The sequence below is a fragment of the Vulpes vulpes genome, chromosome 7 (assembly GCF_048418805.1).
Source record: "Vulpes vulpes isolate BD-2025 chromosome 7, VulVul3, whole genome shotgun sequence".
NCBI lineage: Eukaryota > Metazoa > Chordata > Mammalia > Carnivora > Canidae > Vulpes > Vulpes vulpes.
In genome coordinates, this window is record NC_132786.1 from 100795866 (window position 1) to 100815473 (window position 19608).

At 37.2% G+C, this 19608-nt stretch overlaps 1 protein-coding gene across 1 annotated transcript in view; it reads left to right on the forward strand.

Moving 5' to 3' along the window:
• The window catches only part of DNAH11 (dynein axonemal heavy chain 11), a 314532-nt gene that overhangs the window by 247976 nt on the left and 46948 nt on the right, over nucleotides 1-19608 (forward strand). The window contains exon 66 of the mRNA XM_072764523.1: nucleotides 13802-14006. Within this exon, the coding sequence (XP_072620624.1) occupies nucleotides 13802-14006 (205 nt within the window). The remainder of the gene's footprint in view (nucleotides 1-13801; nucleotides 14007-19608) is intronic.

The window sequence follows — 19608 nt, forward strand, 5'->3', positions numbered from 1 at the left end:
AGTGTGTTAAAATATTCACACCTTCCGGCGCTTGGTTGACAAAAAAATAAAAAAAAGAGTGTACCTAAAAAGCAGGAATTGGATAGACAAGGAACGCCAAAGCTCGTTTTCTTCTTGAGGGTACCTGCTAAAACCTGATGACATAGAATTTCTGTTTTGATGGATACCTGGAGCCTGGACCATGCCAGCTGAGGGTGTGAAGTCTGCTAAGAGGCTGCTGTATAATGCTAGAGCCTCAAGGGGCCAAGCCTTCAATTTGAGGGTAAACTTGTCAAAAACCAAATAAAACCCAGCCCTGTGGAAAGGAGTGCTTTCCTTTCTGTACTTTGGCACTGAGAAGTGAGAAAATGTCCCCTGAGAGTTCCTAATCAGAAACTCTCTTAAAAATATTCAAGACAAAAAATAATTCAAGACAAATTTCTACTTAGATGCCCTAAAAATCTCAAACCAATAACTTATTTTTAAGAGGCACCAGATTGGTCACGCCCCAGTGTACTTGGCAGAAGAAAATAAAAATCCTGTCTGGAATTATGTACATCAACCCAGACTTTAGAGAACTGTACACAATATAATTCCAAGGTATAGGAGTTCACAGGCAAAAATCACAGAACACAGTAAATATGGCATCATACAAGGGAGAGCCAATAGAAACATCAGATAACAGAATCCTTCTCTCATTGCTGCTTTGTTTTATATTTCCTTGATTTGTTAATAGGACATGTTTATTATTAGCCTTCCATGGATTATTTATTATTAGTTTTGCTAATGTTTTCCATGAGATTTTTCATCAGTTTTTTAAATTCTTTTTTTTTTTTTTTTGGCTTCTACTCCTTGTACTCTTTCCAGCATGATTTTGAACTTATTCTTTCTTTGAACATATATTTTTCCATCTTTTCTGTAGGATTTGGCATGGGAGGGAAGATAAATACAGTGATGACTCCATGATCTTGAACTAGCTGCATGAGCATTTTCAAGAGAACTTCAAGGCTATGAAGTGGGGCTTATGTGCTAGCACATGGTTTTTAGAAATTAGCATACTGGGGTACAAGAAGTAAGATGAAATTTGGTTCAAATCTTGGTCTGCCCCCCCTTTAGTTTGGTGATTTGAAGTAAGTTGTTTAGGCTCTTTTTCTGCATTTATGTTTTCTTACCTGGTGAGGAAAAAAAATTATGAACAACATAGCACAAATAGGTAGTCAAAGTATATTATTTCCCTTGAATCTTGAACCAATAATAACTGCGGTATGTTGGTGATTGGGAGCATAAATCAGATACTAAGCCAGAGATCCTGAAGTAACATGTTGTATTTTGGATGTGGGATGTGTGAACAAGAAAATCAGTCATACATCTTTTGATGTTTTAAGTTGACTCCTGAGAACAGGAGAGAGTTTTTTGTCATTTAAGTTGTATTATTTAATGCTGATACATATAAAAGTTATAAAGCATAATAAATTAGATATATATCTTCCATTCAAACGATGAACTGAAAATTTACCAATATTCTTTAAGCCACTCTTATTCTCCCAATAAGGTCCCATTGGGCCTCCTCTCCCAAAGGTAGTATTCTAAACTTTGTTATCATTTCAAAACTTTATTTAAAGTACTTTATTTTTTTTTGATTTGGGGCTTTACAAAAATGTCATCATAGTATATCTAAAGGGACTTGAATTTTCCACTGTTAACATGTCTAAGACTTACCTGTATTCTTGCTTTTAGTTCTGTTTTATTTTCATTGTTCTCATATCCAGTGGCATAACTGTTCCTGTTTATTCAGTATTCATATTGAGGAACATTTCAGTTGTGTTTGTGTTTTCTACCATTACAAGCCATGCTACTATGAATATTAGTACTCTGAAGATTTGTATATACATTTACAGGTACACACAGCAAGAGGTTCTTCAGAGTTTATATTCTGGAGTTAGGTTGTAGAGCGTGTGCACAGTCAGCTTTAAAACATAATGCCAAATTGGTTTCCAGAGTATTAGTACAAACTCGCATGCTCACCACTAGTGTGAGCTGAGGTAGGGACTTGTGCACTTCTGCTGTTTTTTTTTTAATACAAGTTATGTATGCAGTACGATTAACTGCCTCTTCCTAGGAGGAAGTATTCTACTTCTTATTTTTTTTCCAGCTCTTATTTTTGAATGGAAAAAGTTGAATACATTCCACATTTTGATACTAATCTTGCCTATAAGAGCTTTAAAAGTACTTTGGAATAATGTTTGATATTTTAGTGAAAGCATTATTTCCACCTGCCAAATGTCTGTTTCACCAAAGCAAATGCTTCCTTGTGAGTTCATGTAACTCTAAAGAAAAGAAATTGTTTTTAAAAATCCATATACATGCAAGATTAAAATAGATTGGTCGAGTAAGAATTATTTTTCTTCTAATGCAGTAAATAAAAAAGGAGAAAATGATGGAAAAGAAAACTAATGGATAAAGGTCAACAGGGCTTTAATAATAGAGATACCATTTGGATTATTAGAACAGGAACAGAAAAATTTTTATTTTAACTTGATCACATCCCAAACCGACCTATGTTGTTGTAAACTTTCTGATGGACATCTTATTCTCATGTCCAAAAATAAACATTGATTATTTTTCTATTCCCTTCTGTCTTTACAATTCTATGTTATTATGTCCATACAATTACTTTTGTGATTGCAGACATTTCCCTTGTATTGTAAAGACAAGATAGCATTGAAAACAAGGAAAAGATGGGGACTCAAGGCCAGAGCATTCACCCAGCTTGTCCTCACTGCAATCCTCTTCCTCCCACACAAGTGGGATAACATTTGCATCCTCCTGAAAGCCACATCCCTCATGAAGTTTTCCGCCATTAATGGTGTTTTTGTTTATTTTACTTCTGTTTGTTTTAGGGGCCTTTTTTTTTTTTAACCAATATTAGTTTATTCTTCCTAATAACAAATGTCTGAGAAGACGCTTGTGATAGATATAGCATAGTCCAAAAGTTGAAGTTCATTAATAATTGGAATGTTGTGGAGTATGAAGTAATGAATACTAATTACTCCTTTCATGTCTGACAGGTCCCTATGGACCAATACATCAGCCCAGACTTTAATTTGGTTCTAGTAATGGTTTCATCAATAGCACATTAAATCTGTGTTTGAGAAGATATACAGTTGAACCTGACCCACATAGTAGATACCACTGTCATAAAATGGCCACAGGCTGACAACAGCTGGGTAATTACAAATAATTAAATCTACCAAACTCCAGACAATCCTAATTTTAAGTAAAATACATCTGATCATATCAATCGACAGAAAACATATCTGGGAAGATTTATCAACATGTACTTTTTCCAAAGCAAATTTACTGGCTTACATAATAGAGAAGTTGCTGATCTGTGAAGCATCTTCATAAAATTATATTTCTTTAATCTTTCAAATCCCTACAAGTATTATTGAAGTAATTTTTGAACTTTAATCTTAGCTGGAGTAACCTTTCTGTAAGATATATTTCGAATTGTTTCTGAGCTTACAAATATTTTTTAAAACATTTTATACTTTTCCTACATTTATTTTCATGTAATTGTCCTTTTAATAATAGTTCTTAAGTAGCATGTCATATAAAGGAACTTAAAACTAACAGGAATATTAGTTATACAATTATAAATTTATTTTACAGAAATAAGATAATGAAAGATATTTTACAGGGCAGCCCAGTGGCTCAGTGGTTGAGCCTCTGCTTTCAGCTCAGGGCATGATTCCTGGAGACCCAGGATCGAGTCTTATGTCAGGCTCCCTGTATGGAACCTGCTTCTCCCTCTGCCTGTGCCTCTGCCTCTTTCTCTCTGTGTCTCTCATGAATTAATAAAATCTTAAAAAAAAAAAAAGAAAGATATTTTACAGATACTTACCATGACTGTATTCCCTAAAAGTGCTAAGATTATTAATAAAGGGGATTGTTTACAATTAACACGTTTTCAGTTTATTTGGTATTTTTATGTTATTACCTTTGCAGTTGATGCTACATGATTGTATTACAACTGATGTTAGATCTATTTAAATGAAGCCTTGGGTGGGACTTAAGATAGAGAATCACATTAAATTAAATCCCACACTGTGATAAAATGTGCTCTCAAGCTGGAAGCATATGGTTTTTAAATAAACTCAGGTCATTCATAGTTCTTTCTTTAGAACCCTTGTAGATAGAAATTGCTCTATTTTCAAGTTAATTCGTGCCCTCATATAGTAGAATTCAGCGTTCTAGTCTCTCCTAATTTGTAAATTCAAAATAAGGTTTAACCACAGAAAAGATCTTACTATTCATAAATTCAGTCCAGATTTTTTTTTTTTTTTTAAAGAATAGCATTCAGAGTGTGCGAATAGTCCACACACACACTCATAGTCCTCTTGGGTGGTACTTGGGTGAAGGCAAATTCCAAACAGGCCACAGATAAAGAATCTTTTACAAATCTTTTCTATAAAAAAATAAATAGCAAATTTCCTTAAAAAAAATGCAAACAGAACCAGGATTTCTTTTTCATGCTGCATTATAATATTTAAATATGGGAATATATTGAAATATGAAATATATATTGAAAGACATATGTAAAAAAAAGAATTAGTGTAATTTTAAAAAAGACATATGTGTGCCATCATATTTATCATAATATATGTAATGCGTATATATATTCTATATTTCAGAAGAGAAATGATCTCTGATTTTCTTTTTTTAGCTTCCTTTTTTCTTTCAAAGTTACCTGGAGTTCCTGCAACACGAGTCTTTTTTTTTTTTTTTTTGTAGAATCTAATTGAAGTTTGCTTTTCTCTGAGAGGGACGTGTTGGTTATATTAACTATATGAAGCAGCAAGACAATTAACTCATTTCTATTCAGGACTTCTTTCCTCCTTCTCCTGGGCTGTCTTGCCAGCTGCGCAGCTTTCAGCCCAGACCTTTCTGGGGGAGCAGGGTTTGACCAACTGGGCGGCCCCTCCTGCTGGGGTTGCTAGGTAACGCTGCCCGCTGTGCAACCAGGTCTTGCCACTGTGCTCCCAGGTCCCAGCAGTCGCAGCTCCCAGGCCTCCTCCAGAAGCGCTTCATTTTAAGCAGCAGGACATGCAGTAAGGCTTTTAGATGTCCTTTGAAAAGTTTTTTTTTCCTTTTCTTTTCCTGAGTGTGGTTCCCCACCCCCCCACTAGTGCAATGATATTATTTCCTTATCTCAAACCACCTGCATGGACCACCTGGGTGGCTCAGGGGTTGGGCATCTGCCTTGGGCTCAGGTCCTGATCCCACTGGGATGAGTCCCGCATCACGCTCCCCATAGGGAGCCTGCTTCTCTCTCTGCCTATGTCTCTGCCTCTGTGTGTCTCTCATGAATAGATAAAAACAAAACACCCCCCGCAATCTCTTCACCTTGACCAACAGGCCCTGCTCAGAGAGCTGGAGACTTCTCCAGTTCAGGGAACTTGTGAGCTGTCTGAATTTCCGTTTTTTTTTTTTTTAAAGATTTTATTTATTTATTCATGAGAGACACAGAAAGAGAGAGAGGCAGAGACACAGGCAGAGGGAGAAGCAGGCTCCATGCAGGGAGCCCGATGTGGGACTTGATCCAGGGTCTCCAGGATCACACCCTGGGCTGCAGGTGACGCTAAACCACTGCACCACTGGGGCTGCCCTGAATTGCCCTTCTTAGAGCATGGACCTTCGGTATGCTAATCTGGTATCACAGGAAATGTCTCTCCAAAGGGCATTGTGAGAAAGGTTTTGCAGATCTTTTTGAAAACAGTCATCCTTGCAGCAGGTCCTTGTTCTAAATTGAATATGCTACCTTTCCAAGTTTTGTTTTAGATGGCAATAAAAAATAATGATGGTGTTTGTTCATGTACTCAGAATATCTAATCAGTAGAGAAAGTCATTTAGGTTTTTATGATCCAGGACTGATGGCATTTGCAGCAGCAGCTACACTAAATCTTGAGAAGAGTTCCAATGAAAGTAAAAGATATTTCCACAGTTGCCAGATACCTATGTGACATATAAAATATCCAGATTATAATCTCCAATTTGAGATTCTCATCTTGATTATGTTGAGCTAATGCTCCCTCAACTCACAGAGATTCTTGTTTTCAAGGAAATTGCATAGCTGGGAGAAATGTTTCCCTATGTTTGTCACAGAAGTGCTGTGAATATTAGACATGAATTCATTTTTACGTATTTTTATATCAGTCCTCTACAGGAGTAATAACCTTCTGTGACTTTAAGAAATTAGGAATCTTTATCCTAAAACACCTTTTGGCTGGATTTTGAATAAACTCTGAAAGAATTTTAAATTCCCAATGTACCTGATTTTCTTTTTTTGTAAATGTGACATATGGAAAACTGAATTAATGGTTAAAATGCAGATGATGGCCTTTTATATAATAATTTATTCAGCTAACTAGTAAGCATTTTGGCATATTTGAAAGAGTATTCTTTTCCCTTAAAGCCAGAAGATAGAAAATTTTTCTGCACATTGAATGGTTTAAAATTTTTGTAAGTTAATTCATTCTATGAAAATATCTATCAGAAATTCAACTCTTTGGTTAGCCCTGGGCATCTCGACAATCAGTGCTATTCTCCTTCATAAACAAGGACAGAATTTCTAAGCAGAGATCAGCAGGGCATGTTCTCTGAGCTGTATCTTTATATTTTTTTCCCTAGTGGCCATAGATTGTTACTGCGTCAATCATATCCTCTCAGTACCCTCTTGTGAATGATGGAGGCTGGGGTTACAAGCTGTCACCATCAAACAGAGCAAATTAACCTGCGGTGTGATGCAGTGAAATGGACTTTATACCAGGAGTCTAGAGACCCAGGTTCTAGTCCCAGCTCTGCCACTAAGCTCTGTGACCTTGGGACACGTCATAAACATTTTGGGTCCATAAAGGAAACTAGAATAATCTCTAGGGGCCCTTCTTGCTCTAAAACTATAAGTCAGCTAGGTAAAACAATGTTTTTGATTCATCCTATCCAGTAAAACCATAGTGTTCGTACTGGGGAAAATAATTTTATTTCTGATCTGAGGTCATAAAATCCGTTTCTAACCTCCATACTAGGCATTGAGAAAAAGGGGCAGGTGGTGATCACTCCTTTGGAGAGATGAAAAAACCCTCTGGGAGCAACTCCATCCCAGCTTCAGAGATTTCTGCCCCACTTGATTCTCACTGAGATATGGTGTCAGGGGCAAATCCCATGCATGGAGGGAACAGGGCCCAAAAATGTGTTAAGAACTGCTGCTTTAAGATAATAGCCACACTTGCAAGTTTTATATTGTTCTTCACACGTGCTAGTGCTTTTCATTGAAGTTCAAGTTCAGGAGCTTGTAGTTGCCTGCTGTATTCTAGAAGTCATAACCTCTGGACTCATGTCTTTGACTGAAACAACCAAGTGATTGTTTGCTTTTCCCACCCCTCTGGTTAACTCCGTTGTTTTTTGGATCCTTCAAATCATGAGAGAGCACTAGCGGTCTGTTTAATTTTCCCAGATAGGAGATTAACCAAAAATTAACCTAGCAGCAATGATAAAACCCACTGAGTCATTATGCAGTTCTTGCCTTTCATAGATCATAAACACCCCAAATGAGGATAATTTACTATCCCTGGGAAATTCGAACCTATGAAATAATGTTTCCGAGCAAAATGTAAAAGCCAATTTTAGAGGCAGACATCCTTCTCTTTTCCTCTGATTAACTAACTGTCTCTTCACCAAGAAAATCAGACCTGTCCCTCAAGCAGGTTGATTTCTGACTTTCAGACCAGGGTTTGTGAACACTTCAGGGTATACATAGGTGTACAGGAGAAATTTGGAGCCACAGCGTCATTTCTGAGCCACTTTATGGAGCATTGCTTTGACCTAGGTATTTGTTAAGTATTTAACCAGTTGGAAGCATTTGTCACTTATACCCAGAAGCAAAGTCGTTCAAACCTCATACTTCATTTTGGCCAGTCTTAGACTTGTTTTTCTTGAGAGCCTAGGCAGGGAAGCAATGTTATGTGTAGTAGCTGATTGGAAAAATTATAGCTTGGTGGTACTGGGAAATCAAGCGTGATGAGCCTCTATTTCCCTGCAAGAAGATTATGTTCACACCACTAACCATGTGATCTTCTAGAGTGGTGATAGGTGAACAACCTGTCTTGATACAACCCGTGAACTAAGAATGGTTTTTAAAGGGTTGTTAACAGAGAAGAATATTTGGGAAAGATGTACGTGACGCACAAAACGTGAAGTATTGATTCTCTGACCCTTTATAGAAATAGTTCTCCAACCCCTGCTCTGGAGAGATTTCTCCCTGAGGCCTGAATCCTAGGACTTCTGAAAGGAAGTTAGTCATCTTGTGGGACTTGTTTTGATTCTCACATTACATGCACATACCCTCACAGACCTCGAAATGAAACTTCTTACCTCAGTTCCTAAGCCGGCCACGCTGAGCGGTCCTAGTGGACAACAATCAGGAAAACTGTGGAGTTGGTTTGTCCAGTGTTCTTCATTTAAACGCACATTTTTAAATTGTAAAGATAGTTCCATTTTCTTTTCATCTGGCGATAGACGTTTGTGATTAAAACAGGAAGTTTATGAGGTAAATGTGTAAGTAAAAATTCATAAGCAAATTAGGGAAAATGGAATCTGAAGTCATGAACGGTTGTGACAGGCCTGGCATTTCTGAGATGCTGCTCTAAGGAGGAAAGAATTCAGATCAAGATGGAGCAGCCATCAGAAGATCATAAGACGTACCGGAGGTTTATTTAAAGTTTGTATTTGATTACTGTGGTGTCATAAATGAGGATCATCTTTGGTGTGGCTTATGTGTGAGAACCTGAGGTATAGTAATTATTCTTGAAGGTTCCTTTAAAAGCTAGTCAGTGAGTAGTGCAAGCAAAAAAAGAGCTTTCTCAAAACTACCTTTAGGATCAATTTTGGAAACCCTTGGAAAGAGATGCTCAAGTAGTGGGAGAAATTTTGATGATGGCCCAAATGAAACTATGGTTGAATATGTCTTAGTCCAAAAGAAGTGAGTTAACCAAGAAAGATATTCTTATATAAGAGCAACCTGTGACATGCCTCATTGTGCTCAAAAGGCAAGGATGAACCTCTGAGAAGCTGTAGTTAGCATAATTACTTCCCTTGCAGATTGATAAAAGCCCAAATGTTACCAATTGACCTCTTGATATTGTTGTCCTTTTTCTCTTTCTTGGGAACACTGTTGTTGTTAATCACATGCCATGCAATTTAATTGTTTAAAGTGCACAAGTAAGTGGGTTTTAATATATTCAAGCAATATGCAGCCATCACCACGGTCAGTTTTATTTTTTTAAAGATTTTTATTTATTTATTAGAGTAGGTTCACTTGAGCAGGAAGGAGGAATAGTGGAAGAGGGAGAGAATCCTCAAGCAGACCCCCACTGAACATGGAGCTCATGTCGGTACTCGATCCTGGGAGCCTGAGATCATGACCTGAGCTAAAACCAAGAGTCAGACACTTAACAGATTAAGCCACCCAGGGTCCCCTACCACAGTCAGTTTTATATTGAAACTCTTAGGCACTCACTAATGTACTTTGTTTCTACAGATTTGCCCATTCTGGACATTTCCTATTAGTAGAATCATAAAATATGTGGACGTGTGTGACTATTCTTTTGCTTGGCACTATGTTGTGAGGGTCCATCCATGTAGCATTATCAGGACTTGCTCCCTTTTTGTTACTGAATAACAGTTCATCGTTTGGATGTACCACAGTTTATTCATGAGCTTACACACATTTGGGTTGTTTCCACTTTTTGGCTATTATGAATAATGCTGCTATGTACCTTTGTATACAGAGCTTATATGGACCTGTGTTTTCATTCTTTGGGGTATATAGCTAGGAGTAGTCGATATGGATTAAACGGTAACTATATGCATAAGGTTGTGAGAAACTGCCAAACTACTTTCAGCAGCATAGGAGGGTTCCAACTTCTCTACTTGCCAACACTGCTGCAACCTATTGGGGTTTTTTGTTTGTTTTATTCTAGCCATCCAGTGGGTGTGAAGTGGCACCTCACTGGGACTTTTATTTGCATTTCTTTGATGACTAATCGTGTTGAACATCTTTTCAGATGCTTCTTGGCCATTTGTATATCTTCTCCGGAGAAATGTCTATTTGCATTCTTTTCCTATCTTTTAATGAGGCAGATCTTTGATCTTGATGTGGCTGTCACACTGTAGGCACTTAGAGTATATTCATTTATGGAACGGACTAAACAGAAAGAATGGCTGCATCAGTATGGAAGATTTTATAGTCATGATGCCTATTATGAGAGAGTTAAGTAATGTTTGTGAGAGCAGAGTGATTGTGTGCCTGTTGGTTATATGCCCACTGCCTACAAGACTCTCCGACAGCCTGGCATAGTGTAGGTGTTCACTAATTGCTTTTTGAGTAAATAAATGTTTGGGTGTAACATGTTTTACTATAAAAACCAAGAACTGAAGAAATTATCAATAAGGTACATGATGATTTTGATGAGCATGATATCAGCTGGAAAATATTTGCAAACATGTGAACAGATGGTGTCATTTCCATGACCTGTGAACCAAGGCCTCTGGGCCCCTGTTCTCATTGGATACACCAACAGCTGCTCTCTAGTTCGTTTATAACATTTGCCCCATAATTCATTCATCTCTTTTTTTTCTCACTCTTTCTGATAGCGATGTGAATACTCTATTTTTATTTATTTTTTCAAAGATTTTATTTATTCGACAAACAAGAGTGAGAGCATGAGTGGAGGGAAGGGCAGAGGGAGAGGGAGCAGCAGACTCCCTGCTGAACAGTGAGTCCAACTATGGGCTTGATCCCAGGACTCCTGGGATCATGACCTGAGCCAAAGGCAGACACTTGTTAGACTGAGCCACCCAGGCACCCCTGTTTTTTATTTTTTTTAGAGGGAATCATGGTATACAAATACATACTGGTTTAGAAGAAAGTTGCTACCTAAATTGGTCTTTGCTCTTCTAGAAAGTAACATTAAAAGAGTAGGAAGTCTTGACGTAGTAAAAACAACCCAAAACTAGATAACATGAATGGATTGACCATTCAACTTAATAAAGAATTTCTCCAATGGTGGCTTGTTTGGCAGATCTTTTTTCAAGCTTAGACCCTTAATCAAAAACTGTGAAATTTTTGTTACAAATATGAGATCATTACAATGCAAACAAAATTTGAGAGTTGGATGAAGAGGTCATGAATCTTATCAGTCTTTTGGGATTCTTAGCTGTAGTGACTAAGAGGGATTTTGTGATGAAAGCTTTAGTGATTTAAGAAAACGATGACTTTTTGAAAAATCATTACACACCACGGTGGTTTTACAAAATTGTTCCTAGTCAGATAAAATGGCCAGGGGTTCAGAAGCCCTTTCCTCACTATGTGGCACAACAGATTAACCTCAGAGCAAGGTAAAATTGTGAAACATCCACCAGCAGCAATCTAAAATATTGCCACATCACAAATTTGGGGCATCTCTCTTCAAGTTTAAAAAAAGTTGTTGCAAGTATTGTGACATTTTAAGAAAAAGGATGTTGCCTGAATGTTGAACTTGATGTTCAGTGTCTGTCTTTTTAATTCATTCAATTTTCCAAAATTGATAAATTTAGTAAAGTAACATATCCCCTATAGGTCAGTGAAATTAAGTAGTATTTTAAAAAAATACTGTATTTACATGAAAAAAATATGGCCTTTGGATAACATTGTCATCATTAGGATACCTCTATAATTAAAATACTTTAGGTGTACCTGGGTGGCTCAGTCGGTTTAGCATCTGCCTTTGGCTTGGGTCATGATCCCAGGATCCTGAGATCGAGCCCACATAGGGCTCCCTGCTCAGCAGAGAATCTGCTTCTCCCTCTCCCTTTGCCCCTCCCCCTGCTCCTTCTCTCTCTATCTCTGTCAAATCTTAAAAAAAAAAAAAATCCCTTATGCACTGACAATGGAAGAATGAAGAATCTTTGTATTTAGTATAAAATAGAAGACGGAGAAGATACTCTGTGTTTCAGGCTCAGTCCTAGGCTTTTTACATGTATTTTTATTCCTATGCAATTCAGACATCTTTGATGGAAGGGTTTGAGAAGTATCAGTATTTGTGATTTGTCTGTGTGTGAGCTTAAAAGCCCCTCTTGGAGGTCCCTGGGTGGCTCAGCAGTTGAGTGCCTGCCTTTGACCCAGGGCATGATCCTGGAGTCCTGGGATCGAGTCCCACATTGGGCTCCCTCCATGGAGCCTGCTTCTCCCTCTGTCTCTGCTCCCCTCTCTTTCTTTCTCTCTCTGTTTCTCATGAATAAATAAATAAAATATATTTTTTAATTTTAAAAATTAAAATTAAAAAAAAATAAAAACCCCTCTCCTGGATCCTCCTAGCAGGTTCCTGGCAGAAAAAAAGACCACAAAGTAGGCTGGGAATTTTTAAAATAGAATTAATACAGTGACCCTTCACAGAAAGAATTTTCAAAGGGAAGGGTAGTGGAACCCAGTAGAAGAATCCAGGCAACCAGTGATGTACAACAGCAGGAAGCTATTACCACCTCTAGGCCTGAAAGTGTTATTTGGTCCTGTGAGCGGAGCTGTGGGAAGGGGACCATCCCAAACCTGGAATACCGTCATAGCAGGACACAACCTCCACCAGACGATGGCACTGAGGCCCAGGAGATCTGCTTTGAACTCCCTCTCCTGTCCTGCCATGTCTTGCTAATGCTTCCATTGGCCAAAGCCCTTCCACAATCCAGAGGGCAACAGAGCCTGGGTGAAGAAGTCCTTACAAGTTAGACCCATATATCTGGAGTAGAAAAAAGTAAGCCCCTCTGCTCAGGGAGGGGTTGCATTCATTCAGAGCTTTGCTTGCAATTACAGAAACTACCTCCGTCTAGCTTAAACCAAACAAAGCCTGTGTCACAAGGCTGCAAGGCGTCATGGCAACTGGGTTAAAAATGCAGCCAGGTGTCGAGGAAGATGGGACCCAGAAGCCCATAAAATCTAGAACGTGCTCCCTTTGTATGCTCTTGACCCCAAATATTGATTGAATCTTCCTTGGGAAACCAGGAATGTCTTTCTCTGCTATGCCGGTTTACCAGGAGGAAAGGGTGTCATCAACATGAACTATGGGTTCCATTTGCAGCTCTCCCTTCTCTTTGTTCCAATCCTAAATCCCAGGAAAGCTCACTCTAATTGGAGTATTTTGAAGTGCCCACTTCTGGTCCCCGTGGCTGAGGGAACAGGGATATATAGGACAGAAGCATGGCTACTGAGATCCCACCCTCATGCATCCCTCACGGGAAGCTTCTTAAACTTTGCTTTTGAGCCAGGGCCAAAAATACTGAAATAGAAAGTAATTTAAAGTATATGCGTATTTTTAATATATATGTATAAATTTTGAATATATTTATATACAGTTAATTCACAGATATATCCAAACACATACTCATTTTATCCTTTAAGAATAGCAATGTTTAATGTAAGGTTAACCACAGAAAGTGTAATAGAAGCTAATGTTTGTTTTTGTACAACCTTCATGTGATGTATTGCATATTCTTGTTATGAATATGTCATGAGTTGAGTAGTATTATCATCATTTTGCATGTAAACAATCATGTAGAGGTTTAGGGGATAATTCCAGTTTCTTCTATACTTTAGGGAGACAGTATTTGAATAATCTTGAATCACCTGGTCTTACAGCCTAGGTAACATTATCAGAATAGAAGAAATGGAATGCCACCTAATTACCAGTTATGGTTTGTGGAAATCTCCTGAATGTTTGTATCATGCCCTCTTTAGGTACATCAGGATTGGAGACAAAGAATGTGAATTTAACAGGAACTTTCGTCTTATCCTTCACACAAAACTGGCAAATCCGCACTATAAGCCTGAATTGCAGGCTCAGACAACCCTCCTCAATTTCACGGTCACAGAAGATGGTCTAGAAGCCCAGCTCCTGGCAGAGGTGGTCAGTATTGAAAGGCCGGATCTGGAGAAACTTAAGGTAAAAAACTAAGAAACCTTGGATCAACATTTATTCAGTATCTGCCTTGCACAAGTTATAGTGCTTAGACTCAGGAGTGTTAGATAGGATTCCTGCCCACTAGGGATGTCTAATCTAATTGAGAAAAATGAGGATGTACGTGAACAATGAACAATTCAAGAGTACTTGTGTTAAAGCAGGTAGTTAGCATTGGGCCTCCAGTTGGAGTTGGGCTGGCTCTAGATCTGCTTTCATGAAGGTGACGAGGACAAGCAAGGAGATGCGAGTCATGGAAAACAGAAGTAGAGAAGCAGGAATGTGTCCTGTCAGCCAGGGCAAAGACCCAAAAGGAGCAGTAATGGAATAATGCTGGAAAAATTCAGGGGATCATAGCTGGTGATGACTAGTATTTAAAGGAAAATGTATGGTTTTATGTACAGTGATTAAGAAAAAAAACACTAAAAATAATTAAAATGAGGGTTGATTACCATTAAAACAAACAAACAAAAAAAAAACGCACACCAAAAAAAAGCCCCAAAACAACATAGGAGGCCTGAAAATGTAGAAAGAAGTCAGTGGCAGGGGTGAGTGGTTGCCGCAGAGATGGTATGGCCTGCAAAACCAGAAATATTTACCATGTTGCTTTTTATGGAAAGCGTTTGCCACCCCTGTTATAAATCAGTGGTTCTCAAGTGGTGGTTCCTAGAACATTAGCATCAGCTGGGAACCTTAAATGCGAAATCTCGGGCCACAGACCACATCCTGCTAAATGTCACATTCTGGAGGTAGGCCCAGCAATCTGTTTTACAGGCCCTGCGAGGGGTTCTCACACATGTTCAGAGTCCATTTGAGATGGCTTTCAGGTGGATTTACTTCTGCACCAGTCAACAGGCCGGGCAGAGACAGCCCTGGGACCAAGGCTAAGTGCGAGTGGACACAGGGCTCTCAGGTCTGCTCACAGGCGTGCTCACGTGCAGTGCCATCGCAACCTGCCAGTGACAAGTGATCCAAGTGGCCAGGGTTAGAGGACCACAGGCATGCTGCTTTGTACATCATTGACAAGCTGGACAGAGAACATGTCCGTATTCGAAACACCATATGACCATATAAGAAAACAGTTTTGTAATATATTTACACGTGGGGTTTTTTTTCCCTAACGCCTTGATCGTTTGGTTAATTTCTTTCTTTGCTTTTACTTTTTCATGGTGAAGTTTTTCAAATATATGAACGTAAAGAAAATAGTTGTAAGTTTCCCTGTGATCATCATTTAGCTTCAATTATTAGCAACATTTTCCCCCTATTTTTTTCTTTATCAGAAGCAAGCTTTTGGGCAGCCCGGGTGGCTCAGCGGTTTAGTGCCGCCTTAAGCCCAGGAAATGGAGACCCAGGATCGAGTCCCATGTCAGGTTCCCTGCATGGAGCCTGCATCTCCCTCTGCCTCTCTCTCTCTCTCTCTCTCTCCCTCACTCCCTCTCTTCCTCTCTCTCTCATGAATAAATAAAACCTTTTTTTTAAAAAAAAAAAAAAAAAGCAAGCTTTTAAAATAAATGCTAACTTATTCTGGGATAACTTTAATTTATTTACACAAAAGTTGCAAGATATTACAGAGTTCCTCTATATCACTAACCCAATTTCAGTTTCTACTAATACTATTCTTCCTTTTTGTGATATAAAAGTAGAATTTATGTAAGATACTGTTCTGCTTTATTAAAACACATCCACTCATTGTTGTTCATTAATACATGGTAATATTTCTACCTTTTTTTTATAAGTTTGTGATATAATCCACATACCTTTTTTAATTGTATAATTCAGTGTTTTTTTAGGTCACTCACAGAGTATCAATTTTACAACATTTTCAGCATCTCAAAAAGAACATCCGTGCTTATTAGCTGTTACTCCCCAGCATCCCCTCCCACCTAGCTCCTAGCAATCATTAATCTACTTTCTCTCCCTATAGATTTGCCTGTCCTCGACATTTTATATAAATGGAATCATAAAATATCTTGCCTTTGTACCTGGCTTCTCTCATTTAGCATAATGTTTTTAAGGTGCATCCATATTGTAGCATGTATCAGTTTTTCATTTTCTTGTGACTGAATAATACTTTGTAGATATCATATACCATATTTATGCCCTCATCAGTTGATGGACATCTAGGTTATTTCCACTTTTTGGCCATGATGTTCAATGTTTCTGTGAATGTTCAGTGTAAGTTGTTATATGGATGTATATTTTTCATTTCTCTTTGGTACGTACTTAGATGCAGAATTACTGGGTCATTTGGTAACTCTCTGTTTAATATTTGAGGGACTTCCAGACTGCTTTCAAGTGACTGCTCCATTTTACATTTCTACCAATTATGTAGAAAGGACCCAATTTTTTCACATCTTCACCAACACTTGTCTCTTTTTTTGATAATAGCCATCATAGTAGGTATGAAGCAGTATCTCACTGTGGTTTTGATTTTCTTTTCCCTATAGGCTAATGAGGTTAGCCTCATTATAGGTTTTCATATATTTATTGTCCTTTTATATGTCATCTTTGGAGAAACATCTGTTTAAACCCTTTGCCCATTTTTTAAAATGGGCTATTTTTATTGTTGTGTTGCAGGAGCTCTTTTTATATTTTGAATATTATACTCTTATTGGACATATATCGTATACTTATATATTTTCTCCTATTCTGTGGGTTGTCTTCACTTTGTCAATGGTATCTTCAGAAGCACAAAAGTGTTTAATTTTGATGAAATCCAATTTATGTGGTTTTTGCTTTTTGTTTGTGCTTTTGATGTCATATCCAAGAAACCATTGCTTCACGCAAGTTCATGAAGATTTACCCTTATGTTTTCTTCTAGGAGTTTTATAGTTTTAGTTCTTACATTTAGGTTCATGATCCATTTTTGAGTTAATTATTGTATATAGTGTGAGGTAGGGATCCAGCTTCATTCTTTTGCATGTGAATACCCAGTTGTCCAGCACCATTTGTTGAAAAGACTATCCTTTCTCCATTGCCTTTACTACTTGTCAAAGATCAATAGCATATTTCTGTGGATCTATTGTCTATTTTGTGAATATGATACCTTCCTTATTAGTGGCAGCTTTATAGCAAGTCTTTAAGTTGAGTATTTTCAACCTTTCACCTTCTTCCGTACACCTACTATTGACTCTTCTGGATCTTAAGCTTTTCCATATACACTCTAGGATCAGGTTTTCAATATTTGCAAAAATAATGTGCTGGAATTTTGATTGATTGTAGAATCACAGAAAGGAAGACATGACACCTTAGCAATATTGACTTTTCCTATCATGAATATGAATTCTGTCTACTATTAAGATCTTTGATTTCTTTCATCAGAATATGGAGAGCTCTTCATATGTATCTTCAGTATAACTTTTTAGATTTATACCTAAGCACTTCAGTTTATTGGTGGTAATGTAAATAGTGTGTATTGTAAATTTCAAATTCCAGTTGTGCAGCACTGGTATATAGAAAAGCAATTGACTTTTGTATATTAACCTTGTATCTTGCTGCTTTGTTATAATCTCTTATTAGTTAGGTGTCTTTTTGTTAATTCCTCGGGAATTTCTACAAAGACGACCATGCCATGTGTGAACAAAGACTGTTTATTTCTGCCTTCCCATTCTGTATACTTTTTATTTATTTTACATGTCTTAAAGCACTTAAAGTCTTAGAGACTTTCAGTACAATGTTGAATAGAAGTGGTGAAAGGAAATATTTGCGTCATGTTTCCAGTCGGTGGGGGGGTGGGGGAGTGGGAAGCATGTAATTTCTCACCATTAAGTGGGATATTAGTTAGAGGTTTCATTTTTAGAAATTCTCTATCAACTTGAAGTTCTCCTGTATTTTAGTTTGCTGAGCATTTTTATCATAAATGAATGTTGGACTATGTCAAATGTTTCTTTTTCATCTATTGGTATATCATATGCTTTTTCATCAACTTTCTGATAAGATGAATTAATTATATTACTTTTCAGTGTTGAATCAGACTTGCACACACGCACATTTGATTTGATTTGCTTTTATTTTGTTGAGGATTTTTACATCTATGCTCATGAAAGATATTGGTATATAGTCTTGGGTTTGTTTATTTTTTTTAATAATTTACCTGGTTTTGATATTAGGCTAATGCTGGCATCATAAAATTGGTTAGGAAGTAATCCCTTTCCTTCTATTTTCTGGAAGAAATTATAGAGAATTGATAGCATTTCTTCTTTAAATCTGTAAATCATCAGCAAAATTATCTGAGCCACGTGCTTTCTTTTTGGAAGATTATTGTCAATTCAATTTTTAAATTAGACATAGGCCTATTCATATTATATTGTTATATTTGTATGAGTTTTTGGTAGATGTGTCTTTCAAGGAATTGGCCTATTGCATCTGAATTTTTAAATTTATGGGCATACAGTTATTCATCATAGTGTTTTACTGTCCTTTAATGCCCATAGAATCAGTAGTGATAGCCCTTCTTTAATTACTAACATTGTAATTTGTGCTTTCTCTCTTTTTTTCCTGATTGGCCTGTCTACAGGGTTATAAATTTTATTGATTTTTGTAAAGAATCAAATTTGGTTGATGATTTTTTTTCCCATTGGTTTCCTGTTTTAAATTTTATTGATTTCTGCCCTAATTTGTATTGTTTATCTTATTTCCTTTGTTTATTTTGCTCTTCTTTCACTAGTTTCTTAGGGTAAAAGCTTAGATAATTAATTTTAAATCTTATTCCTTTTCTAATATATGTGTTCAGCACTATAAGTTTTCCTCCAAGCACTGTTTTTGCTATATTTCACACATTTTATTAACTTGTATTTTCATATTTATTTACTTATTTAGAAGTGTGGAAAAAAACAAGTGTTTTTTTCCAGCTCTCTTTCCATTAGTGATTCTTTATTTAATTTTTCCATCCCTTTATGTTGGAGCAAGATAGATTTCCTACAGACAACAGACAGTTGGGTTTTTTAATCCACTATGTCAGGCTCTGTCTTTTAATTGATGTATTTAGAAAATTCAAAGAGATTATTGTTGATGCATTTGGATTAAAATCTACCGTTTTTGTCATTTTTTAAAATTTACTGCAATCTTCCTTACCCTTTTTTTTCCTTTTCTTTCTGCCTTCTCTGATTTAAGTTGAGCATTTTATATGATTCCATTACATATCCTGTCTCAGCATAGAAGTTATACTTTTTTTAAAACATATAGTGGTTTCTTTAGCATATTATATTGCCTCCTGAGAAATGTGGGTTATCTTTTATTTTGTTTTTTTTTAAGATTTTATTTATTAAAAAAAAGATTTTATTTATTTATTCATGAGAGACACACACACATAGAGAGAGAGAGAGAGAGAGGCAGAGAGGCAGAGGGAGAAGCAGGCTCCAGGCAGGGAGCCTGATGTGGGACTCGATCCTGGGTCTCCAGGATCACCACCTGAGCAGAAGGCAGATGCTCAACTGCTGAGCCACCCAGGCGTCCCATGGATTATCTTTTAAAAGAGTTTTCTTATTTCTTCCCTCTAGTCTCTTACAACATTATTGTCATTCATTTATCCTAAGTTATAATCACTTACTACATTGTTGTCTCTATTATTTGGAGCAGTTCTCTTGAG